This window comes from Mirounga leonina, unplaced genomic scaffold (assembly GCF_011800145.1).
Source record: "Mirounga leonina isolate KUSES-001 unplaced genomic scaffold, KU_Mleo_1.0 Mir_154, whole genome shotgun sequence".
Classification (NCBI taxonomy): domain Eukaryota; kingdom Metazoa; phylum Chordata; class Mammalia; order Carnivora; family Phocidae; genus Mirounga; species Mirounga leonina.
The window spans coordinates 60,253,964-60,279,854 of NW_023270389.1; the positions used below are offsets into that span (position 1 = coordinate 60,253,964).

Genomic DNA, 25,891 nt, shown 5'->3' on the forward strand with positions numbered 1-25,891 from the left:
TCCTTCCTTCCTTCCTTCCTTCCTTCCTTCCTTCCTTCCTTCCTTCCCTCCACCTATCTCGTCTCTCTGTCCTGTCCCCCCTTTCTTTAACATAATAGACTCTCCATTCCATCTCCGAGGGTTGGAGTGGGGAAGAAAGATTGGGTGAGGGACAGCATGGGTGAATATTGGGGAGGTGCTTAGAGAATTGGGTGGGAGGCTCATCTCGAAGCTGCTTTTGCATAGCAAGCACCTTTTTTGCTCACATTTCATGTTTGGAAAGACTTGTGGTGAGGACCCAGTGGGGATTACTGGAGCCTGCTCTTGGATAAAGATATCTATTGAGAGCATGACTTGATAATAAAGAAGCTGAAATTTTAAAGGATTATTTTCTAGAGTCGTGAAATATGTATGAACATCAGAATATTCTTGGTATCATAGTTGCTACATCAAAACAATATATAAACCACTAATGGTGAGGATTGGGCAGCGGGGAGGGGTATGTATTGTCTCCCAAACTTTTTCATCAGCTGTTTGAACCTTCACTAATGTAGTAAATGATAAATCAGTTTCAGAGCTTCGCTCTTATCTTTTGGAGTTCTAAAAGGTCATAGAAGTGGTCTAAAGATAGCAAAAGGAAAAGCAAGGACCATGTACCTCATCCCGGCTGGTCTCCTTACTCACAATTCCTAAACTCCTGACCTAAAACACTGCTCATTTCTGCCGCCTCTGCTTTGCTCAGCAAGTTCACCCCTCCCAGAAGCCACCTTCCTTTACTTCTTATCTAATCTATGGATCCCTTTGTAGTTTTAACCACTCTAGCCCCACACATTTCTTCCCTGCCCAGCTTTTATTTCCTATCCTTCAACTTCAGCATCTGCCTAGTCAACTGCATTGGAACCTCTTTGAGGGCAGAGAGTTACGCACTGACTCATTTCTGTGTCTGCGTGTTGAGCTTATTTTGAGGCTCTGAGATAAAAAGCCAGGAAGGAAGACACAAAGAACTCTAACAAGTGTAAAAATGCTGGCTAGGAGACTATGCTGCCCTTTCTGTGTTCTTCTTACCATGTAAGATACACACATGGCAGGTGCTTGCATACTTGAAATGGTTGGAAACTGATTACATGTTCCTATGTGTATCATACCCCCAGGAACCTCCAGGATTAGGGTCAGTTGGGTGTTTGGGTCATTTGATCTGCCCAAGCAATCAATACTCACTCAGGCTGCTATTGGTTTGTCGTGGGCTCACTAAAAAGAGAAGACTTCCTTCTATTATTTATGTTGTAGGAAGCAAATGATAAGAGGCTTGTTGGCAAAATTTTATTTTGCCCATGAAATTTAAACTTAGGACCTTTCTGTTCACACAAATAAGTCCCCAAGTAAGGTGAAAAATAAAGTATAAAAATATCACACACACACATATATGGACATATACATATATAGTTTATATGTTTATGTGTATAATGTATATGTATATACATGTATGTGTTTATGTGGGGGGGGTGTCTGCGTGTGGGCTTAGAAATGAAGAGAGAAGGTGAGAGAGAGAGAACATCTCAAAATCTTGAATTTCATCTGGTATCAAGAACCCACCTAAGTTATAGGAATTTCTAAAGACAGGACAGGAAGGGTTTTTAAGACAACTTCTACTTTAAATAAGAGAAGGTGTGCATATCACCATGTGTATGATACTATATGAATTGCTACAGAAACAATCATAACATAAGCAGAGTCAGTTTTATAGATGTGCTGCATTAGTGCATTAATCCAACACAAATATAATTTTTTCCCCCTACAGTATGCCATGGAACCTAATTATCTGCATATTTGGCCTAGAAATACCTTTATGATGATTGCACTTCCTAACATGGTAATATAGAATTTATCAATGTAATTTTGCATCTATAAAGTTTTTCATTACTTACTTTTGTATTTTTTTTTAAAGATTTTATTTATTTATTTGACAGAGACACAGTGAGAGAGGAGCACAGGCAGGGGGAGTGGAGGGGGGAGAGGCAGGCTTCCCGCCGAGTGGGGAGCCTGATGAGGGGCTCGATCCCAGGACCCTGGGATCATGACCTGAGCCGAAGGCAGACGCTTAACCATCTGAGCCACCCAGGCGCCCCCTTACTTTTGTATTTTGTATGTATGCCTAATTGCTTTTACACTTAGCACGTGTATACTTTTAACATCATTGTTTAGTCTATTTAGTGATTATATCATTGAAACTTCGGGATTCCTGAGGAAAAACCTGAAGGAATTCCAATTATTTATCGTGGAAAGGAGATTGAACACATATAAGTTACAAGTGGCAGTTTGTGTGTGGTGCCTGTCCTCTCCCCCAAGATGGTGTAGGAGGAAATGGCCTTCCAATAAAGCCAAAGAGATTCGGTTCTACACAAGGCAGTCCTTCCAGTGTGGAGGTGTCTGGGACATTGGAATATAGATAGTCAAAAAGGGGTGTGGCTGTTCTTTCATTAGACCCTAGAGACTTTTTTTGGTCTCTAGATCTAACTACATATTTGTCTAGTTGGTCTTCTTCTGTCCCTTGGCAGCAATGCTGGGGTCCAGTGCCTCGTAACATTATCTGGAGAGGAAGAAGAGACAGGAAAAGTGAGGAGAAATTCAATCCAACCAGCCGATTAGTTATATAAGGAGGGTAGTGTTTGCGATTAGTAATCTAAGGAGGGTAGTGGTTGCTTGGTGAAATGGCTGAGGTTTACCGTGTAGAAATTCTAGTAAGCGAGAAGGTGGGGAGCACCTGGGACTTGGGGGGCTTTCCTTTGGGAGCGAGGGGAGAAAGCCAGCTGTGTTTCCTGCTGGCCTGGACATTTCTGCCGGGTGTCCCTCGGCCACAGCAAGAACCTGAGACTACATTCTCTCACACTCTTCCTCTCCTTCTCGCAGAACAGATCTTTCACGTGTACTTTGTTCATGCCCTTTGACGAGTTTGAAAAACTTGTAACCAGCAGTGATGTGCTGGATTTCTTCCAGAAGTACTTTCCAGATTCCATCCCTCTAATTGGAGAGTAAGTTTCAAGATGTGCAAGTGTGCCTTTCTCTCCACTGCTTTGAGCTACTCAAAATCCAAATAAAGGTGCTGCAATAAAGGTTACTTCCGTTTGGATGAAATGTGACTGGTCCTGGACGGGAAACCTGCCTTAGAGCAAAGTCTAAAGGGGATGTTGTGTCATGAGTGGGAATTCTGAAAACCCCATGGCAGGCCCAGTTTCCCTGGGAAAGACAAGTCACCCACGTCCCCAGGCCTCTCTGCCTCCTGTGTGGGCTCTCAGGTCCTTGGAGGTTGATGTGCTGCAGAGTGGGGCTGTGCTTCCCTCTGCTGGTGGGCACACAGGTCCAAGGCGCAGCAGATGCGAGTCGGGGTCCTCACTTTCTAGCTGGGTTCGCTTTCCTAGCTCACAGGGCCCTCCCGGGAACATGGCGATCCATAGCGGCACCTGCCCCAGAGTGTTGAGAGGACAGGACAAGTTCTTGCCTATAGATCGTTCGGCACAGGGCCTGGCACATACAGAGCCCCCCAGCTGGGAGCTAGCTTGTTAGCTGTCTGGTTTATGACCCACGGCCCCTCTGCCTCCTGTCAATGCCCCCCCCCCCAGGGTCTTGTCACTGGGTCTCACTAAGTACCTCTGCCCCCACTGTCCCTCCCTGGAATCCAGCTCACTCCCCACCTCCAGCAGGGTTTTCATGGAGGCAGCACAGTGCTGCAGAAAGTGAGACTTAAGGCTGCTTCTGCCCCTCACTCCCTGAGTCTCAGATCGCTCATCTTTACAATGGGCATCAGGACATCTACCTTTGGGGGGCAGTTGTGACGTGACATGCACCAACTATATAAAAGGGGTGGCCCACTGCCAGCCCACAGCAGCCTTCTTTAAAATGGTCGATTTCGATCCTTACCTGCTGACTCAGTGTGCACTGATCTCCCTTTCTCTGATGTTGAGAAATCTCTGCACGCCACAATTTACCCCTTATGTTTCGTGGTTATTTCTTGCCTCTCCAACCGGACTTAAAACTCTTGAGGGTATGTACTGTTTCTCTACTTACAACTGCCACAAATCCTCTGTAGATGCCTGACGCTCACTAGCTTCCAAATCTATGTAAAGTCACGTTCATTTTAGTTTTTGGTGTGTGTGGCTTTAATCAGATGCACCGCGTCTCAATTTTTCCACTAAAACCTAAAACACAACAGAACAGTTGAAAATTGCGTGACCCACACGCCTGATAAGAAAATTTCATGACACGTAACACAGAGGCATTTTGAGTTCTTGAGATGCAGTCAAACTTGTCCTGGTTGGATGTGATTAACATTGTTGAGAACAAAACAGGCAATTAGAACAATGGAATTTCAGGAACTCGAAGAAACTTCAGTTTCTCCTTTTCCTGTTTTCTTTCTGGCATTTTTGTGTGTTTCTCAATAAAATCCAATGGTAATGAAGTCAGTACATTTGAAAGAATTATGCAGGATTTAATACCCAACTTCAGGTGCTTATGTTCTGGTTGTTTCCCTTTGAAGGCAAACCCTGGTACAAGATTTTTTCCTGTTGCCGGCACAGCCCATGATATCTGTGAAGTGCTCTTCTTTTCACCTGAAGTCACACTGTGTGCTGATGGGGGACGCAGCTCACGCCATTGTGCCCTTTTTTGGGCAAGGAATGAATGCAGTAAGTCCTTTCTCCTAAAGTAAGTCAGTCTCAACCAAAAAATCGTAAATAACAATCATGCCTAAAACTATCCCCACATAACGTCTGAGAAAACAATCAATTCCACAATCCTACCAGCTGTTTAGATTGATCACCAGCTATAGTCAAGTCTTGGGTTGTTTGATCCAGTAATTTCACATAGGAAAAAGCAATAATGCAGAAGACGGTTTTCTGTGCAGTTAGAAAATATATTGATAGCTTGAAATTTGGGAACCTGTCAGCAATTCAAGCCTTAATTAAAAAAATTTTTTTTGAGATTATGCATAAATATATAAATGTTAGGCTCAAAAAAGAAAAAGAGCCCAAACTGTCTGTTGTTTTCTCCACTTTTTCTTTCCAAGGGAAAGGAAAATGCAGTTGACAGAGTTGAAGAAGACTACGAAATAGATTTGATGTTGAATACTACTGCTTTCATGGAAGTTTTATTGTTCTGGCTAGAAAAAAATATTTCTGAAAAGAAATAGTGCTCAAATATGAAACATTAATTTCAAGGAATCCTAAAATAGTTATCTAGACAGACAATTATTTTGTGTGTGTTTGATAACTAATAGCTTTATAATCACAGCCTTTTAATGTTTTGGTGATCGGGATCTATCCCAAGTGTAAATAGGCTATAAATCTAATCACTTATATTTTCCGCAAAGTAGTCTAAACACTTTGTTTTACAAACACCTAAGAACACACCAATTTTAGGATAGTGGATAAGGGCCCGGGCTCTGGCAGTATAAGGCCCGGTTCAAATCCTGGCTCCAAGATTTATTAGAATATGTTCTTGCTCAACTAACTTAAACTTACCTTTACTTCCTTGTCTGTAAAATGGGTTTTCAATAGTGCCTACACCGTAGAAGTTCTTGGGGGATAAATGAATGAATTAAGTAAAGAATTTAAAAGTGTTATTATCTCAGCCTATGTGGTATTTTGCATCTCTAACTTCCTGTAGCATTAATAGTCTATATTGCTGACAAGAATATTTATTGGCTTCAGATGTAATCTCTATAATTGATGCGAAAAATATTTTTTTAACGTTTACATTTTTTATATTGTCTCTAAAACTATAGTTTGAATTCCTAGAAAGCAGGAAACCTAGCTTTTGATTTTCTTCTTCCCCACTGTGTTTAGCATCAAACCTTACCAAATAGTGTTAATTTTGTGGATTTCGTGACATTGGAAATTTGCTCTAATCTTTGGTTTAAAGGAACTAAATTAATATGAGAGTTCTAGCCTGTCATTAATTTCTCTAAATGTGAAGCTTAAAGACTGAATAGTTTAAATAAGATTCGAATACTCATGTTAGAGCAATATAATTGTTCTTGCTTCTTAAAGAAGCAGTGGAATCCATCAAAATTACAAGAGTAATTTAAAATTTTGATCAAATTCCAAATCATTATAATCAATATGCATTAGGCAAAGACAAACCATCAGGTATGCAGTTGAGGGTCATTTATGATCCTAATTTAATGCCATACATGACTAAGCAGCTGTGTGCTGGTTGAAGGCAAACATCCTACGAATCATACTCACCAATGGGAAGTCTGTTCAAAATTGCTCAGAAGCTTTCATTATTTCCAGTTTATTTTTCCCTATTTTTTCTTATTTCAGGGCTTTGAAGACTGCTTGGTATTTGATGAGTTAATGGATAAATTCAACAATGACCTTAGTAAGTAAAATTTGTCAAATGGACATGGACTAACCCTGCTGATTAATTGTGGACCTATTTCTGACCCTGGAGGAGGGCAAACCCATGATGCATTTTTCCTGTTCAGGATTATAGATTTTTCTATTAGCAGCCCATGCCACCAGTACCTACTCAGACAAGGAGCACTTAGAGAGGGAAACATAGTTTCTTTTTTTTTTTTTAAGATTTTATTTATTTATTTGACAGAGAGAGAGCACAAGTAGACAGAGGGAGAGGGAGAAGCAGGCTCTCTGCTGAGCAGGGAGCCGGATGTGGGGCTCGATCCCAGGACCCCGGGATCATGACCTGAGCCGAAGGCAGCCGCTTAACCGACTGAGCCACCCAGGCACCCGAAACATAGTTTCTTTTAAGGTTTGTACCTGGAGGTCTGTGCAGTGATCCTCACAGATGTTCCCAGGACCAACGTTTGCTCAGAATACGCTCCTTGCTCTCCCTTTCCACCTGGGGAACCTGCACCTGCATCCCTCCCCCCCCCCCCAGAAACACTTGCAGAAGCTCCACTGCTTTCTTGCTTGTTGCCTTATCAACGTTGCAGTTGCTACTTCCATTTGCCTTTGGTTAAAACTGATTCCACCAGATATATTGATTTGACGGATCCTGGAGTTTAAGATATTTATATGTAATGTGGAAATTAAATTAAATTAAATTAAATGTACACCATAAGTTGCTAACAATAGCCCAAGACCTGGATAACTGTTACTGCTTCTTGGCATCCGTGGTCTCAAAGGCTACCTGTGAATTTAAACCTCGTTCAGGTAAGGGATAGATGTAGAGAACTGGCTGTAAGTCTACACCCAGATTCCAGTCCTGACTCGCCAACTTACCTGTAAGACCTTGAGCAAGTCGTTTCAGCTTTTTGAAGTCTTGGGTTTTCTTTTTTTTCTTTTCCATCTATATAGTGGGGACAATAACACTAACTTCAGAGAGATGTGAAAATGAAGTAAAATTATTTGTGTAAAGCTCTTTTATTTATTAGTTTCAGAGGTAGAGTTTGGTGATTCATCAGTTGCATATAACACCCAGTGCTCATTACATCACATGCTCTCCTTAACGCCCATCACCCAGTTACCCCATCCCCCTACTGCCGCCCCTCCAGTAACCCTCAGATGTTTCCTATAGTTTAGAGTCTCTTAGGGTTTGTCTCCCTTTCTGATTTCATCTTACTTTTTTTCCCTCCCTTCCCCTATGATCCTCTATTTTGTTTCTTAAATTCCACATAAAAGTGAAATCATACAATAATTGTCTTTCTCTGATTAACTTATTTCACTTAACATAATACTTTCTAGTGTCCATCGACAGATGAATGGATAAAGAAGATGTGGTATATATATACACACACACATATATATACACACACATATATATACATATATATACACGTATATACAGTGGAATATTACTCAGCCATCAAAAAACGAAATCTTACCATTTACAACAATGTGGATGGAACTAGAGTGTATTATGCTAAGTAAAGCTTTTTTAAAAAAAAGTCTGGCACAAAGTGAGTTCACAGTAAATGTTTGTGATGGTGTTTTAGGAAGTCCTTGGACACTGGTGTCTGGATCAGAAGAGACTAGAGGGTCCAGGGTAAAGTTCTTCTGGTTTTCTGCCTTCCTTTTCCAGTCATCTTGCTCAGATGCTCCGGATCGAGAGGCATTTTGTTTCCTCCCGTCTCTGCCCTGGTGGGATTGATCTGCATGTGATAGGCATGACGGAGGGGATGGAGGGTTCATATGTCAGAACATACTGTCAGCACTGGTCTTGGTTACTATGGAACAAAGATAAAACCACACTGATTATGACAATGAGACTCAACTAGCATTACTGAACATTTCATATGTGTTGGGTATCTTGCTATATTTTTTAATCCATTTTCTCATTTAGTCTCCATGGAAAACATGGGGCATATGTACTATTCTTGTCCTTGTTTTACAACTTGTCCCTATTTTACAAGCTTAGAGACTTAGAGTAACTCACCCAAAGTCATATAGCTACAAGTGTTGGATCTGGGACTGACAGCCAGGTTCTCTGACTTTTGAAATGGCATCCTTAATAACTAGTGTGGATTGGCCTTGTGAGAGTTATACTGGTTAGTCATTCATTTATCAGACATTTATTCAGTATTTACCATTTACGTGGTTAAGATTTCGGACATGAATAAAACATGAGGCCTACCTCTGGGAGATCACAGAATAATGATGGAACTGATGGTTAGCTGATAAGGTGTCTTCGGTACAGTGAAATAAATGTGGATGGTGTGGCAAGAAAGGACATAAAGGAGAGTAGAAGATTCTAAGCGGGACTGCATGGGGAGGGATCACTGACCATCATTTCTATGAGCTGCTCTCCATTTGTGAAATAAAGAAAATAATGAGGGGCGCCTGGGTGGCTCAGTCGGTTAAGCGTCTGCCTTTGGCTCAGGTCATGATTCCAGGTCCTGGGATCGAGCCCCGCATCGGGCTCCCTGCTCAGCGGGAAGCCTGCTTCTCCCTCTCCCACTCCCCCTGCTTGTATTCCCTCTCTCGCTGTGTCTCTCTCTGTCAAATAAATAAATAAAATCTTTAAAAATATATATTTCAAAAAAAGAAAAAAAAAGAAAATAATGATTGACTAACCAACAAGTATATGTTATATTAACTTTATCATAAGTTTTATTTAATCACAATAGGAAATGCTTGTGTGTTATTGTTCAGTATTCATAGATTATTGGTCATTCAGCCTGGTTACCCAAAGTTTGAAAGGATTAGAACAGTGGTAGAGTATACACCATTTAATTTGACTGGTGTAGAGGACGGCACATTTTCATAGACTGTATTGGAAACAATGTATTATTCAACTTGGCTCCTAGGTATGTGTCTTCCTGAATATTCAAGATTGAGAATTCCAGATGACCACGCGATCTCAGACTTGTCCATGTACAATTACATAGAGGTGAGTGAGGGGGTTGGGCTCCATTCCATGAGATCATTCCTGATAGTCTAACAGATAGTCTTTTCTTTTTAAACAAAATTTTTAAAATTTTAATTCCAGTGTAATTAACATACAGTGTTATATTAGTTTCAGTATAGAATACAGTGATTCAACAATTCTATACATTGTTCAATGCTCATCATGGTAAATATACTCTTTAATCCCCATCACCTCTTTCCCTCATCCCCCCACCGACCTCTCCTCTGGTGACCACCTGTTTGTTCTCTGTAGTTAAGTCTGTTTTTTTGTTTGTCTCCTTTTTTCTTTGTTTGGTTTGTTGCTTAAATTCCACATATGAGTGACATCATACGATATTTGTCTTTCTCTGACTGACTTATGTCACTTAGCCTAATACACTCCAGGTCCATCCATGTTGTTACAAATGGCAAGATTTCATTCTTTTTTTATGGCTGACTAAAATTTCATTTTATACATATACTATATATAAAATCACCTCTTCTTTATCCTTTCATCTATCAATGGATACACTTGGGCTGTTTCCATAGTTTGGCTACTGTAAATAATTCTTCAATAAACATAGGAATGCATATATCTTTTAAAATTAGTGTTTTCATATTCTTGGGTAAACTCCTAGTAGTGGAATTATTGATTCATATGTAATTCAATTTTTAATTTTTTGACAAACCTCCATACTGTCTTCCACAGTGGCTGCACCAGTTTGCATTCCCACTAACAGTGCATGATGGTTCTTTTTTTTCCATATCATCGACACTTGTTGTTTCTTGTTTTTAATTTTAGCCATTCTGACAGGTGTGAGGTGATAACTCATTATGATTTTGATTTGTACTTCTCTGATGATGAGTGATGTTGAGCATCTTTTTGTGTGTCTGTTGGCCATCTGTATGTCTTCTTTAGAGAAGACATGTCTTCTGCCCATTTTTAATTGGATTCTTTGGTGTTTTTTGATGTTGAGGTATGTATGTTCTTTATATTTTGGATACTAACCCTTTATCAAATACGTCATTTGCAAATATCTTCTATTTTGTAGGTTTTGTTTTCTTTTAGTTTTGTTGATTGTTTCCTTTGCTCCGTAGGAGCTTTTTATTTTGATGTAGTCTCAATAGTTTATTTTTGTTTTTATTTCCTTTGCCTCAGGAGATATATCTAGAAAAATGTTGCTAAGGCCAGTATCAGAGAAATTATTGCCTGTGATCTCTTCTAGGATTTTTATGGTTTCAGGTCTCATATTTAGATCTTTAATCCATTTTGAGTTTATTTTGTGTATGGTGTAAGAAAGTGGTCCACTTTCATTCTTTTGCATGTGGCCGTCTAGTGTTCCCAACACCATTTGTTGAAGAGACTATCTTTTTCCCATTGCATATTTTTGACTCCTTTGTCAAAGGTTAATTGACCACATAATTGTGGTTTTATTTCTGAGCTCTCTATTCTCTTCCATTGATCTATGTGTCTATTTTTGTGTCAGTATCATACTGTTTTGGTTACTATAGCTTTGAATTATATCTTGAAGTCTGGGATTGTGATACCTCCAGTTTTATTCTTCTTTTTCAAGATTTCTTTGGCTATTTGGGGTCTTTTGTGGTTCCTTACAAATTTTAAGATTATTTGTTCTAGTTCTGCTTAAAAGGCTGTTGGTATTTTGATAGGAATTGCATTAAATGTGTAGATTGCTTGCAGTAGTATGGACATTTTAACAATATTTGTTCTTCCAATCCATGAGCATGGAATGTCTTTCCTTTTGTTTGTCATCTTCAATTTTTTTCATTAATGCTTTGTAGTTTTCAGAGTATAGGTTTTTCACTTCCTTGGTTAAATTTATTCCTGGGTATTTTATTATTTTTGGTGCAATTGTAAATGGGATTGTCTTCTTACTTTCTCTTTTGCTACTTCATTATTAGTGTATAGAAATGCAATGGATGTCTGTATATTAATTTTGTATCCTGCAACCTTACTGAACTCATTTATCAGTTCTAGTAGTTTTTTGGTGGAGTCTTTAGGGTTTTCTATATATAGTATAATGTCATCTGCAAATAGTGAAAGTTTTACTTCTTCCTTACCAATTTGGATGATTTTATTTCTTTTTCTTCTCTGATTGCTATAACTGGATTTCTAGTGCTATGCTGAATAAAAGTGGTGAGAGTGGACATCTTTGTCTTGTCCCTGATCTTAGGGAGAAAGCTCTCAGTTTTTCACCAGACTATGATGTTAGCTGTGGGTTTTTCATATATGGCCCTTATTATGTTGAGGTATAGTCCCTCTAAACCTACTTTGTTGAGGGTTTTTATGATGAATGGATGCTGTACTTTGTCAAATGCCTTTTCTACATCTATTGAAATGATCATATGATTTTTATCTTTTCTCTTATTGATGTGATGTATCACATTGATTGATTTGTGAATATTGAACCACCCTTGCATCTCAGGGATAAATCCCACTTCGTCACAGTGAATGATTTTTTTTTAAGTTGTTGGATTTGGTTTGCTAGTATTATGTTGGGGATTTCGGCATCTACGTTAATCAGAAATATTGGCCTATAGTTATCTTTTCTGTGGTGTCTTTATCTGGTTTTGTACTAAGGTAATGCTGGCCTCATAGATTGAATTTGGAAGCATTCCTTCCTCTTCTATTTTTTGGAATAGTTTGAGAAGAATATGTATTAACTCCTTAATTATTTGGTATAATTGACCTGTGAAGCCATCTAGTCCTGGACTTCTGTTTGTGGAGGGTTTTTTGATTTCTGATTCAATTTCTTTGCTGGTAATTGGTCTGTTCAAATTTTCTATTTCTTCCTGATTCAGTTTTGTGATGTTATATGTCTCCAGGCATATGACAAAATTTTTCATAATATTTTTTATAATCCTTTGTATTTCTGTGGTGTTAGATATTATTTCTCCTCTTTCATTTCTGATTTGTTTATTTGGGTCTTCTCTCTCTCTTTGATGAGTTTGACTAAAGATTTATTAATTTTGTTGAACTTTTCATGGAACTAGCTCCTGGTTTCATTGATCTGTTCTATTTTTTTAAATTCTTTTTTCATTTATTTTTGCTCTAGCCTTTATTATTTCCTTCTTTCCACTGGTTTGGGGTTTTATTTGTTCTTCTTTTTCTAGTTCCTTTAGGTGTAAGGTTAGGTTGTTTGGGATTTTTCTTGCTTCTGGAGTAGGCCTGTATTGCTATAAATTTCCCTCTTAGAACAGCTTTGCTGAATTGCAAAGATTTTGGACCATTGTGTTTTCATTTTCATTTGTCTCTATGCATTGTCTGATTTACTCTTAGATTTCTTGGTTGACCCATTCCTTATTTAGTAGCATGTTATTTAACCTCCATGTACTTGTGTTCTTTCTAGACTTTTTCTTGTGGTTGATTTCTAGTTTTATAACATTGTGGTCAGAAAAGATGTATGGTATGACTTTGATCTTTTTTAATTTATTGAGACTTGTTTTATACCCTAATATGTGATCTATTCTGGAGAATGTTCCATATGTTTTAGGATGGAATGTTCTAATATATTGTTAGATCCATCTGGTCCAATGTGTCATTCAAAGCCACTGTTTCCTTGCTGATTTGTTTGATCTATCCACTGATGTGAGTTGGATGTTAAAGCCCCTACTATTATTGTATTACTATCAATTACTTCTTTTATGCTTCTTATTAGCTTCTTTATGTATTTGGGTCCTCTCATGTTGGTGCATAAATATTTACAATTGTTCTATATTCTTGTTGGATTATTCCCTTTATGATTATATAATGTCTTCTTTGTCTCTTGTTACAGTCTTGTTTAAAGTCTATTTTGTCTGATAGAAGTATTGTTACTCTGGCTTTCTTTTCAGTTCCATTTGCATGACAAATGCCTTTCCATCCCTTTACTTTTAATTTGCATGTGTCTTTAGGTCTGAAATGAGTCTCTTGTAGGCAGTATATAGATGAGTCTTACTTCTTTTATCCATCTGTCACCTTGTGTCTTTTAATTGGAGCATTTAGCCCATTTACATTCATGGTAATTACTGATAAGTAGTATTTATCGCCAGGTTGTTTATTTTATGGTTGTTTTGTATGTATGTTTATTTTATGGTAGTTCTTCTCTGTTCCTTTCTTCTCTTGCCCCCTTCTCTTATGGTTTGCTGGCTCCTTAGTGGTATATTTGGATTCTTTTCTCTTTATTTTTGCATATCTATTGCTGGTTTTTCATTTGTGGTTTATATATAACAAAGAATGCTTATAGAATTCTATATTAAGTTGATGGTCACCTAAGTTTGAGCCCATTCTAAAAGCACTAATTTTTTACTCCTCTCCCTCTATCCCACATTTTAGGTATATGGGTATATTTACATCCTTTTATTTTGTGAATCTCTTGACTGATTTATATAGATATACTTATTTTTACTGCTTTTGTGCTTCCTACTTTTCTTACTCTTATGGTCTTTCCTTTCCACTCAGAGTCCCCTTTAACATTTCTTGTAGGGCTGGGTTAGTGTCATTAATTCCTTTAACTTTTGTTTATCTGGGGAACTTTTTATCTCTCCTTATATTTTGAATAATAGCCTTGCTGGATAGTGTAGTTTTGGCTGCAAGTTTTTTCTTTCAGCACTTTGAATATATCATGCCACTCCCTTCTGGCCGCTCAAAAATCAACTCATAGCCTTAGGGGGTTTTCCCTGTATGTAACTGTTTTCTTGCTGCTTTTAAGATACTCTATCCCACTACTTTTTGCCATTTTAATTACTATGTGTCTTGGTGTGAACCTTCTTGGGTTGATTTTGTTGGGGGCTCTCTGTGCCTCTAGGATCTTGCTATCCATTTCCTTCCCCAGATTCAGGAAGTTTTCAGCTATTATTCAAATAAATTTTCTGCCCCCTTTTCTCTCTCTTGTCCTTCTGGAATCTCTATAATCTGAATATTCTTATGTTTGATAGTGTCACTGATTTCCCTTAGTCTACTTTCATTTATTATTATTTTTTTCTCTCTCCTGTTCAGCTTGATTGCTGTCCATTACTCTGTCCTCCAGGTCACTGATCCATTCTTCTGCAGCCTCTAGTCTACTATTTATTCCCTCTAGTGTATTTTTAATTTCAGTTACTGAGTTCTTCAAATTGATTTGTTCTTTTTTATGTTTTCTATCTCTTTGTTGAGTGTCTCACTGAGTTCCTCCACTCTTTTCTCAAGTCCAGTGAGTAACTCTATGGCCATTACTTTAAATTCTCTATCAGGCATATTACTCATCTCCATTTCACTTAGGTCTCTTGTTCCGATTTTGTCCTGTTCTTTCATTTGGGACTTATTCCTCTGTCTCATTTTGCCTAAGTCGCTGTATCTGTTTCTGTGTGTTAGGAAAGTGAGCTACATCTTCTGCTCTTGAAAGTAGTGGCCTTTTGAAGAAGAGGTCCTGTGGTGCCCTGCAGTGCAGTGTCTCCTGTTCACCAGAACCTGACGCTCCAGGGGAGTCTCTTATGTTAGTTGCCTGTGCCCTACTATTGTGGCTGAGCCACATTTGCCTTCAGTCCAAGCATCTGCAGAAGCTGTCTTTGCCTGTTGTGGTTAGGGTTTTATCCCTGTGTAGTTAGTGGGCCAAGCTGGGACTACCTTGGAGTTGAGTTGAGTCAGACCAGGTGTTGGTCAGGGCTGTCATACCATCAAACTGCAGGGCACTCTCCCTGCGTTGTCCCCTGAGTTTTTGTTGGTGGGAAGAGCCTGCATTCAGATCAGATGTCTGCCCTCAGCCCAATGCTGGGGCTGCCATTGGACTGGTATGTGTGGTTATATTTCTTTCTCCCCAGGGCAGGAGTCACTTTGGAGTGGTGCTGACCCCTGTTGGGGCTGCTTGCCACCGCCAGGCTTGTGGCACTGCTTTGGGTGGACTTCTGCCAAGGGTGTGTTGGAAGTGGCAGATCTGCAGGAGAATGTGGGGGTAGGTGTGCTGTTAGCAAGGTAGGTGGAGATAGTTGGTGCTGCCGTGGTTCTGGCAAGTGTCCATGTGTTGAAGCTGGGGGTGGGGGAGGGAATGGCATGCACCAGCTCTTTTTTCTTGGGGAAGTCTCCCAAAGATACCTGTCCCTCAAGCACATGCTCTGAGATTAGTAAATAAATCTTCCTGCATTTCCTAGGCACTTTTCAAACTCTTGCTTCTATACTATATTGTGTATCAGTGATTCTGTTTGTTGTGCTGTCTCTTTAAGGGTGGGGATTCAGTTTCCTCTCACCCTCCAGGTCTCTCCCAGCGGAGCCCTCTGATTTTTGAAGTTCCAGGTGTTAAGCCCCACTGACTGTAAGAACTCTCCAAGTTAGGCCCCTCTGGTTTTCAAAGCCAAATGTTATGTGAATTTGTCCTCTCAGTGTGGGTGCCCTATGCCTAGGGTGCCTGGCGTGGGGCCTCCTGCTCTCCGTTCTCCATGCCAGCAGTGCCCTTACCTCCTACAGATAGTCCTGTGGGTCACTGTGGCTCCTGACTGTGTCTCTGTCCTTCCTACCTTCTTCAATGTGACCTCTTCCCTGTATTTAGCTGTGGAGAGTCTGTTCTGCCAGCTTCAGGTCATTTTTCTGGGTTTTTTACACTGATGTGATTGTTATCTAGGTGTATCCATGGGATAAGATAAACCTAGGATCCTCCTACTCTGCAATCTTCCCCAGAAGTCACAAATGTTCTTTAATTTTTCTTTGCTCCAGCCCCATCACATACATGCCAAATAAGAATAGGTACAAAAAGAATACACACACACACACAGTATTCCTTGCACATGGGTGGATTGTGACTGTAGACGTGACAATGACCCACACACATCATGTCCATCTACATTTTAGGGACATTTAAGAGGTAACAAAGATGACAAAATTCTGATTTCAATCACTGATAATTCACAGGCTCAAACCTTAGACATTTGGTAGAGCTAGTAATATTTTATTTTAAGGAAAATATAATTTTGATATGTATTAACATATTTGGAAGATTTAAGAAACATTAAATGACCTTAACACTGTTAACATTATAAGCTACAAATTTGGAGTAGCTTTATAATATCCATTGAGGCCTTATGCACCGAAAAAAAATATGTATATACCAAATAAATTCATGGTCAGAGGATTAATACTTAGAAGAAAAACACAATTACATTTTGAGTCAGTCACATGAAAAATTCACAACAAATAGTTACGATTAAACTTTTTAAATGATCAAATGAAAAATCCTACAAGATAAATTTAAAGAAAAGACAAAAAAAAATAAAAAAAACTAGACAAAAAAGATAAAGTGGATTTCAGTGTGAGCAGAATTGTTTCATATGTGGTGAAGGAAGTTCTATAGGATACTGAAAGTCTTCGCTGATGTAACTTGCATGTGTCTTTAAAAACAAGACAGCTATAACACAGTATTTGTTCTCAGTATGGAGTAAGTCAAGACAGACACAGCTTCAAAGATCCCTTCTTGCCATGAAGATTCCAAACCAGACAGGAAACAATGGCAATTAGTCAAATCTTTGGTCCCACAGACTATCCCCAGATCTGGTTGAACAAACCTTTCACTGAAATGGAGTTCCCGTATTGCCCCATGAGCAAAATAGAGTTCTCTAACAGGTTTAAAGCAGTTGCTCAACCTTTTCAAGGTAATGATTTATACTTTTACTAAAAGGGATTGGAAATGACTGTTAAGGAAATAAGAATTTGACTACACTGTGTCCAGCTTTGCAGTGAATAGGAATATGTTGTAGAAAAGAAATAAACGTTATTCATTGGAGGTGTTCTTTAAGACTCTTACATTATTGCAGATGAGAGCACATGTCAACTCGAGGTGGTTCATCTTCCAAAAGAACATGGAAAGATTTCTTCATGCTCTTATGCCATCTACCTTTGTCCCCCTCTATACCATGGTAAGGTCTGGATTTAAGACACCTCCTCATTTTATTCTTCTGTTCAGCCATTAAAGAATCACAAGAATACTTTTTAAATGTCCTTACAGGTCACCTTTTCCAGAATAAGATACCATGAGGCAGTGTTGCACTGGCACTGGCAGAAGAAGGTCAGAACAAATCGAAGTTCATAGTGTTATGGTTATGGTTCTTCAGGCAGATTCAGAATCGATGTGATAGACACCAAATGTTTGCTTCCAAATAAAAACTGTCCTGGTACACAGAGGGTAAAGTGCCTAATGAACAAAATTACAAAAAGGGAGAAAGGAAGAGAGAGCAAGCAAGAGGGGGAGAGAGAGAGAGTGCTTCTGAAGGGAAGAAATTCAAAAAAGAAACTGATGCTATTATTTATTTTTTTTAAGATTTTATTTATTTAGAGAGAGAAAGTGCGAGCACAAGTGGGGGAAGGAATAGAGGGAGAGGGACAAGCAGACTCCACGCTGAGCTCAGAGCCTGACGTGGGGCTTGATCCCACAACCCTGAGACCATGACCTGAGTCAAAATAAAAAATCAGACGCTTAACCAACTGAACCACCCAGGCGCCCCTGATGCTAGTATTTCTAAATGTTTTACTTTATTTTAGCAATGTGATTTTTTTACTTTTATTTAGCAACTGAATTTTGCTCCATGCAATATCTTTATGGGTATAATTTGTAAAACTGGACAGAATTGAATCACTTATAAAACATAATCTAATTCCAATTTAATGCCATAACATGTTCATTTTAAGCAGCTGACCCAGAGATGCCAGTAAATAGACATTCAGATTCCTGATCTTTGACTTTGAAAACCTAACAAGTTTATTCATTCAGCAAATCATTTTATTCAATGTCTAGACACTGAGCTGGGCATGGTGATGAATAAGCAGCAGCCCCTCTCCTCCTGTAGCTCAGAGGCTGGTGGGGCAGGCTGACAGCTTCCGTGGAGGGGCACAACTGCCTTGGAGGAGAAAGGAAGGGGCCGGGGTGGGTGGGGCTCAGTGGGCCTGGAAGGCAGCCCTGATGTGTGAGAATGGCCGGAGGTGCAGCTGGAATGGCAAGAAGGACCTCAAGCATTTTGAATATTATGTCGAGGGAAGCAAGGAGACCAATGGAGACTAATAGACTCAGGTGTGGACTTTAGAAAGAATGCTTTGGGGGCACCTGGGTGGTTCAGATGGTTAAGCGTCTGCCTTAGGCTCAGGTCATGATCCCAGGATGCTGGGATCGAGCCCCACATCCAGCTCCTGGCTCGGCGGGGAGCCTGCTTCTCCCTCTCCCTCTCCCTCTGCCTCTCCACCTGTGCATGCACTCTCTCTTTCTCTCTGTATCTCTGTGTCTCAAATGAATAAATAAAAAAAAATCTTTAAAAAAAAAAAAAAGAAAGAATGCTTTGCTGTGTGGAGACTGGATTGGAAGGAATCTAGATTTATGCCTACAAAGATGAAAAAAATAGGACCCTGGCCCTCAAGGAACTAAAAGTCTAATAGGGGAAAGACAGTGACAGGCAGTGAGAATGCAGGACACTTAATGCCACCAAGCCAATCACTCTTCTCATGGAGACTCTGTGCAGGGTCTGAGCAGTGACTGAATCATTTGTGGCTTCGTCACAGTACTCTTCTAAGATAGCACTATAACTCTTTTTATAAACTGTGTGTGTGTTTATGGCTATACAAAGGCAGACTGCTAAGAATTCATTATACAGAACAATGGATTCAATTATTTCTGGGAAGGGAGAGAGGACAGAGACAGAGGAAGGAAGCTCCAAATTCCTGACCTTACCAACCACTGTAGGTCTTGACCTAGTGATCATGCAATTAAATTGCTGTTTTAGGTTAAAGAACAAAGAAGACATTGTATACTCCTTGGTTGTTTAAGAATGAAGTCTTTTAAGATCTTTATCTCTGGACAAATAAAATGAGACTTCTTGCTGTTTTTACAGGTGATAAACAAAGGACTCTTTTTCTTTGGGGCACTGATAGCCATTGGTAGTACCTACCTATTTATGAGCTCCATGTCACTGAGACCCCTGCACTACTTCAGAAGACCATGGGACTGGCTCACTTCCTTCCAGATAACAGGACATGTTTCCCTGCAAACTCTATGGAGTCACTAGAAAAAAATCCCGATATCATTAGCAGGTGATATAAAGATTCTGAAGTGGCAAATGGATTTCTTTTTAACTAAAACTAAGGATCAAAACCGTGTTTCTATCATCATCTTTAATTCACTAGTGAAAAATATATGTCAGCTTACAATTAAATTCAGTATAGAATTTCTCTGTGTGTTCACTGTGATTATTGGGGGGGGGGGAACCAATCCCAAACTACAGTTTAAATTGCAAAACACAGCTTTCCCACAACACTACACATAGATGTGGTCATTCTAAATATAAAAATGCAATGATGAAGATCTCTTTCACTTCTCAAAAAGTAAAGCACCAGAGGCCTCAAGGAAGACATTGATCTCATCTTCTCTTTCAAGGACGTAGTTAAGGTCACAATAGGACTGACTCCTAACACCCAGGACTAGAAACTATGATTTGCCTAACATGTTAAGTACAGTTTTGATCACGTGGATGGAACTTATCCAGCATAGAGCTCAGCTTCACTTACTAAAACTGGAAGTATAAATGAGGGATTTGGGGCACTCTAGAGAGTTACAAAATGAACTAATTTTATTTCACAGTCTTCAAAGGCCAGTATTACCTTTTGAAGATTAAAAAAAGGGGGGGCTATTAATGCCATACTAAGTGAAGAATAAGAGTTTTATTTACAAATTAAACATCGATATATACAACAGAGTGGAAAGGAAATAAGGGAAGACAGTTTTTATAGAAATTATTCCATTTGAGATTCTCAAGAAGCAGTTTACTAACCAGCAATAAACTTGATTTTGAAAAGTTCTTTTAGTGAAAACATTTTCTTTGGTTCTTCCTTCTTCAGTTGAGCAACTGAAACACTCAGAAGTCTTTCAAACATGATTAATCATGAAGATGCTACACCAGTAGGACAGTCATCTAAGAAATAAAAACTAAGCAATAAAATTAAATTAAAGTTTCTTTTTTATATAGTTAAAGAAATCCTTGAGTTCTAATGAGCTGTGTGTAGTCTAAACAATGACTCATGGGAAAATGGCATCTTCACTAACACTGACCATTGATTAGCCAGTAGACTGACTGAAGAGCAAAAAGGATTAAATAATACATTTTACGAGTACAGTTTTACACTTACTTTCATCCCCTTCAAATGTAGGTTTGTTTAATTTTTTGCTTGGAACTCCTTTTCTAAACCCAAAACTCTTGGCAAAATTGTGGCAAATTGTCAAGAAGAGAAGATAGTCTTGCCGAGTTATGTTTGAAATGAAACATGGAAATACTTATCGGCCATCAACACATCCTTTCCATGTACATCCCCTGCTAATGTATGATTCCCTAGCCTCCATGATTACTTTGAAATTCACCACCTTTTCTTTCCTGGGTTGCTTTTTAATATTCCTTCTGGAGCTTGCTTAGCAGCATTGCTTATATACTATACAATATAGTATAGAAGCAAGAGTTTGAAAAATGCCTAGGAAATGGGGGAAGATTTATTTACTAACCTCAGAGCATGTGCTTGAGGGATAACACCTTGCTTATTCATCTTGAAGCTCCTCTATATCATACTGCATACAGCAAGTCTTTTTTTTTTTTTTCAGAGGAAGCCAAGGTGCTGATTTTCTTTTTCACCCTGGAATTGTCTCTTTGATAAATTTGATTGGTCAAAAAGAGGATGTGACTGTGATTAGGATCCAACACTACAGAAAATTTGAGATTTCCTAGTGATTTCACACATGTATGATACAAAGTTATTTTTACAGCTATCTTTGAGCTGTGAATACAGCTAAGTATTTTTGAGAAAACTGTATTATGTGCCTTGGAAAATAGTGTCATTTAAAAAAATATATTCAAAATGAAAATTTTCAACATGTTAGAAGTTGATGGTGCCAGATGCCCATCTTGTGCCATAAGTGGTTTTTCGTTATGGAAAGCACCCATTGAATTAAAACAATTGTCTTGCTCAGTTGCTTCCAGAGACTAGAAAGCATACGGGCAATTCAGATTTCCTGCTGAGCCACAAAAGTTCTGTTGATATTGTGGGAGCCCAGGGCAGCCTGCCCCAAAATATGCCACAATTTTGAATTAAACTTCCTTAAGAAACAGCAAGTGCAAAAAAGACAGTCTGACCTTCCTTTGTCCCCCTGAAAGCAGGAAATCTCTTGTGTGACAAGTACCTCCCTAAAGCAGGGGGTAGAGAGACATCTGTATCATCAGAGAGAGAGAATTGAGGGCTGAAAAAACCTACATAAATAAACCTTACTTTTACTAAATTACTACCCAGCCCAAATCCCGTTTAGAATTCTTTACTGATCGAAGCTCCCAAACATGAATTTTCCTGTCCTGTCAATTCCTTATAGATTTATGTCTCTTTGTCTAAAATGTGTAAAAGCTACATGTCTTGCTCATTTCTTTGGGTCTCAATTTTATTATTGGGACTCCGCGCACACAGAATTAAACTTTTGGGTTTTTTTTCTCCTGTTAATCTGTCTCATGTCAATTTTATTCCTACACCAGGCAGAAGAAACTTTTAGGGCAGAAGAAAGTTTTTCCTCCCCCAAAATATTACATAGAATGGGGATTCCAAAACAGTCCTTAAAATGGAAGTCTAGAAGTGGTTTCCAGTAGGAGGCCTCATCTTTCATTACCATTATTCCTTCCTATAAAGGACGAACTTGGATTACATCAACCTTTGGCACACTGGTTTTGTCACTGTCATCGACTGATAGTGATTCATCACTGGTGATGATAAAAATAATGGAAGAAGAATTAAAAGTCACTTTTTTCTTTGGTCTGTCCCCATCTTTTTGTGACATCACAATGGGTCTGATCTGCATTTCACTCCCATTGGCTGGTAGGTCCTTAGCAGGCCTCTGACATCTCAGCAGTCGGAAACATAGCAGTTGCAAAAGAGATCTTCGGAACTGGGCAGAGAGAAAATAAAGTTGAATATAAAGTAAAAATTTGGCCCTTAATCTGGATTAACATTCAATAAAATTAGTTGAGTTTAATTTTGGTTGTTCTTTTTTATTTGTTAGCTGGGGTGGGTGTGGGGTTAGGTGGCAATGCTCATATGTACCTAAATAATCCTGGAGTTTTATGGTTTTTATTATTATAATTCTCATTAACGAAATCATATAGGACTATTACAATACCTTATAATCTCTATGGATTCAAGTTGCATGCACCTTTTATGAGGGCAACTAAATCTGTTTCTTTAAGGAATTTGAACATTAATTCATTCCACAAATATTCAGTGAGCGTCTACAAGGTAATAGCCACTGTGCTATAATTTGGGAATATTGTGGGCAGCAAAGACTGACAAGGCCCTTCCTGCAGAGTTTACAGTCTGCTGTACTCACTAATGTTCCTTTGATTAGGTAAAGAGTTTAATTCTATAAAGATTATATACCATTTGGAGAAAAAATACTACAGCAGAGAGTGCTAGTGTTCACCAATACCCATGATCCTCCCTCTGTCCTGGGTATAACACTGAACCATATTTCTCAGCTCCCTTTCAGGGTCTCCTCCCTGCTCTTCCCCTCCTACAAGACCTTAGAGGTCAAGTCTGAAGATGATAACATCACAACATGAAGGAACCTAGATTCCTACAGAACTGCATGGGACAGATCCCCTGCCCTCCAGCAGATACAGTGGACTATGGACCAGGATATAAATGAGAAAAACCTTGGGACACCTGGGTGACTCAGTCAGTAGAGCTTCTGACTTTTGATTTTGGCTCAGGCTATGATCTCAGAGTCTTGAGATCAAGCCCTATGGGGGGCTCTGCACCCAGCAGGGAGTCTGCTTGAGATTCTCTCCCTCTGACCCTCCCCCAACTTGTGCTCTCGCATGTGCTCTCTTTCTCTCTGGAAAATAAATAAATAAATCTTTTAAAAAATAAATGAGAAAAACCTTTTTCTTGTTAATCCACTGAAATGGTGGAGTCATTTGTTACAATAGTCTATCATGACCAATAAAACATAAATAAAAAGTTAATTTAACTTTTATCCCCTTTGTTCAGAGCAAAATAAAAGTTTAATACATGGGCTTTCCCAGATCAGGAAATATCAATGAAATACAATAGCTAGCTACATTGATTTCTGTCTTCTTTAAACCTCACTTATACACAAGTTAGTATTTATTTTATACTCACATTTAAAAATATTTGCTTGAGACTATCTGTTCATCAAACTAGTGTTTGCTATATCAGGTTAAGTGCTAAAGATACATTATTATAAGGGTTAAAGTATGCCAAAATATGTTTTCCCACATAAATGGTAAGCTCCTTGAGGATAAGGACCATTATTTTATTTATTTGTTTATTTTTGTTTGTTAGTTTATTGTGTCTTTTAGACTTCCTGTTTAAAGTGTGCTCCTGAACCAGAAACATGCGGACCACGTGCAAGCTTATTAAAATGCAGAATCTTGGGTGCCTGGGTGGCTCAGTTGGTTAAGCGACTGCCTTCGGCTCAGGTCATGGTCCTGGAGTCCCGGGATCGAGTCCCGCATCGGGCTCCCTGCTCGGCAGGGAGTCTGCTTCTCCCTCTGACCCTCCTTCCCTCTCATGCTCTCTGTATCTCATTCTCTCTGTCTCAAATAAATAAATAAAATCTTTAAAAAAAAAAAAAATGCAGAATCTTGGCCACCCAGGCATACCAAATCTGAATATGCACTTTTGTTTACAATCTCTCCTGGTGTGATGTATGCACATTAAATTTTTAAAAGAACTGACATATGGCCCACTGGCCCAGAGAAAGGACCCAAAAAATAATTATTAGGTAATATATTTTAAATGTAATTATTTGCCTGTTGAAGTACTGGTTCTTAAAATATGAAGCCCTTACATCCTCAAAAAATTAGTTATGAACTATCTTGTCAGAAAATTCACATGTGCATATTCTTAAAAAGTTTTATGACTAATTTCAGGGGTTCTCATGGCTCTCCTGAAGCCAGTTCACGTAATTCTCAGATTTTAAAGACTCCAAGTTAAAATTCTCTGGGTTCAAGTAAATAGATAAATGAAGGCATCATCAAAGAGAAAGACCATCAGTGAATAGAGATTGAAACCATATGAAAGTAAGAAGAGGGAGATTTAGCAGTGAACATTATAAGGTTAATTGAAGAAATGCTCTCTTATTCCAAACTTTTGAGCATTAGTAGCCAAAGTAGCTATTATTGCCTGTTATTCCGACCTGTTACTTTAAAATTCCAATGGAGGGGCTCCTGGGTGGCACAGTCCGTTGAGCATCAGACTCTTGGTTTTGGCTCAGGTCGTGATCTCAGGGTTGTGAGACTGAGCCTTGAGTTGGGCTCAAGGCTCAGTGTGCAGAGTCTCCTTGAGATTCTCCCTCCCTCTCCCTCTTCTGCCTCCTCTCTGCCCCTGTCCCTCCACCTCGTGTTCTCTCTTGCTCTCTCTCTCTAAAATAAATAAATATTTAAAAAATAGAAATAAAAAAATTTCAATGTAGTAATTAGCCATTATTTATAACTTCTAAATTCTCTTATATTTAAGCTTTGTAACTTAGAGGCTTAGCTTCATGCTTCATGGCAATCATAATGGGGGCTCTCATAGTCATGACTGACAATCATCAAGTCAAAACCTTTCTACCACAAAAACAGATAATAAGCTTCCCATTAGATCTAGAGGAGTTTCTGGAACCAAATTAATTTGAGCTACACACTGGTTGTGGCATGTGAATAATGGTACCTGTAACCCTAAGTGGTTAGCTATGAGCATGGACTTTGGTGTTCAAGCAAACCAGATTGGAATCCAGGCACCAACAATTCCTGGACTGGGCAAGTCATTTAAGTTTTTTGAACTTGTGTTATAGTTCATAAATAAAGTAAGAAATATTAGTGCCTATCTCATGGTGTTTTGAAAGATAATGGGTATAACCTCCATAGTACAGTAAGAATTTTAAGTAAATTAAACTTTGTGGCCATTATTATTACTAGACATAAAATGTTCCCTGATGAATTAAATATTAACTTTAATAGAATTTTACTTAACAAGATCTTTTGGTAGATCGTAGAATTGTTATTATTTTCTTTGGGAATATCTTACATTTATTCCTGAACACTTTTTCCTATAAAATTCTTGATTTAGATTTTATCATTGAAGATGTCCTGAATAATCTCTATAAAAAGTATTATATTTTCCAACAACCACATCTACATGGTGAAAACAATGTGTTTATTACCACACTTACCTTTCTGATCATGATGATATAAATAATCGGATTATATACAGTGCTTGATTTAGCAAAGAGATATGAAACAATAGATACTGTTGGAGTGACCAGGTGTCCATAACCATTAACCACCAAGAAACAGATCACGATATAAGGCATCCAAAAGATAAGGAAGATAAATATCATTAAAAAGCACATTTTTGCCACTTTCTTTTCATATCTTAAAATCTTAATCACTTGAATTGTCTGAAGATCTTCAACACAACGAAGCTGCAGAAAGGAGAAAGAGTTGAAAATGAAAGAATCCTTTTCTCATGTTGTTTTGATAATAGATATTCAGGCAAAATTTCAGGGCCCACCCTAGTGGAAAGACAACTCAACAGGACC

At 38.7% G+C, this 25,891-nt stretch overlaps 2 protein-coding genes across 2 annotated transcripts in view; one reads left to right on the plus strand and one right to left on the minus strand.

Moving 5' to 3' along the window:
* Positions 1-19,489, plus strand: part of KMO (kynurenine 3-monooxygenase) — a 53,158-nt gene extending 33,669 nt beyond the window's left edge. The window contains 9 exon segments of the mRNA XM_035010939.1: positions 1,778-1,849; positions 2,887-3,008; positions 4,511-4,658; positions 6,297-6,354; positions 9,242-9,324; positions 17,097-17,198; positions 17,288-17,347; positions 19,158-19,289; positions 19,292-19,489. Of these exon segments, the coding sequence (XP_034866830.1) occupies positions 1,778-1,849; positions 2,887-3,008; positions 4,511-4,658; positions 6,297-6,354; positions 9,242-9,324; positions 17,097-17,198; positions 17,288-17,347; positions 19,158-19,289; positions 19,292-19,360 (846 nt within the window). The 3' untranslated portion in view covers positions 19,361-19,489.
* A 475-nt stretch (positions 19,490-19,964) lies between these two features.
* OPN3 (opsin 3) overlaps positions 19,965-25,891 on the minus strand; it is a 45,026-nt gene continuing 39,099 nt past the window's right edge. Inside the window, exons 3-4 of the mRNA XM_035010940.1 lie at positions 25,523-25,774; positions 19,965-22,234 (exon numbers count right to left, since the gene is read on the minus strand). Coding sequence (XP_034866831.1) covers positions 21,971-22,234; positions 25,523-25,774 — 516 coding nt within the window. The 3' untranslated portion in view covers positions 19,965-21,970. The remainder of the gene's footprint in view (positions 22,235-25,522; positions 25,775-25,891) is intronic.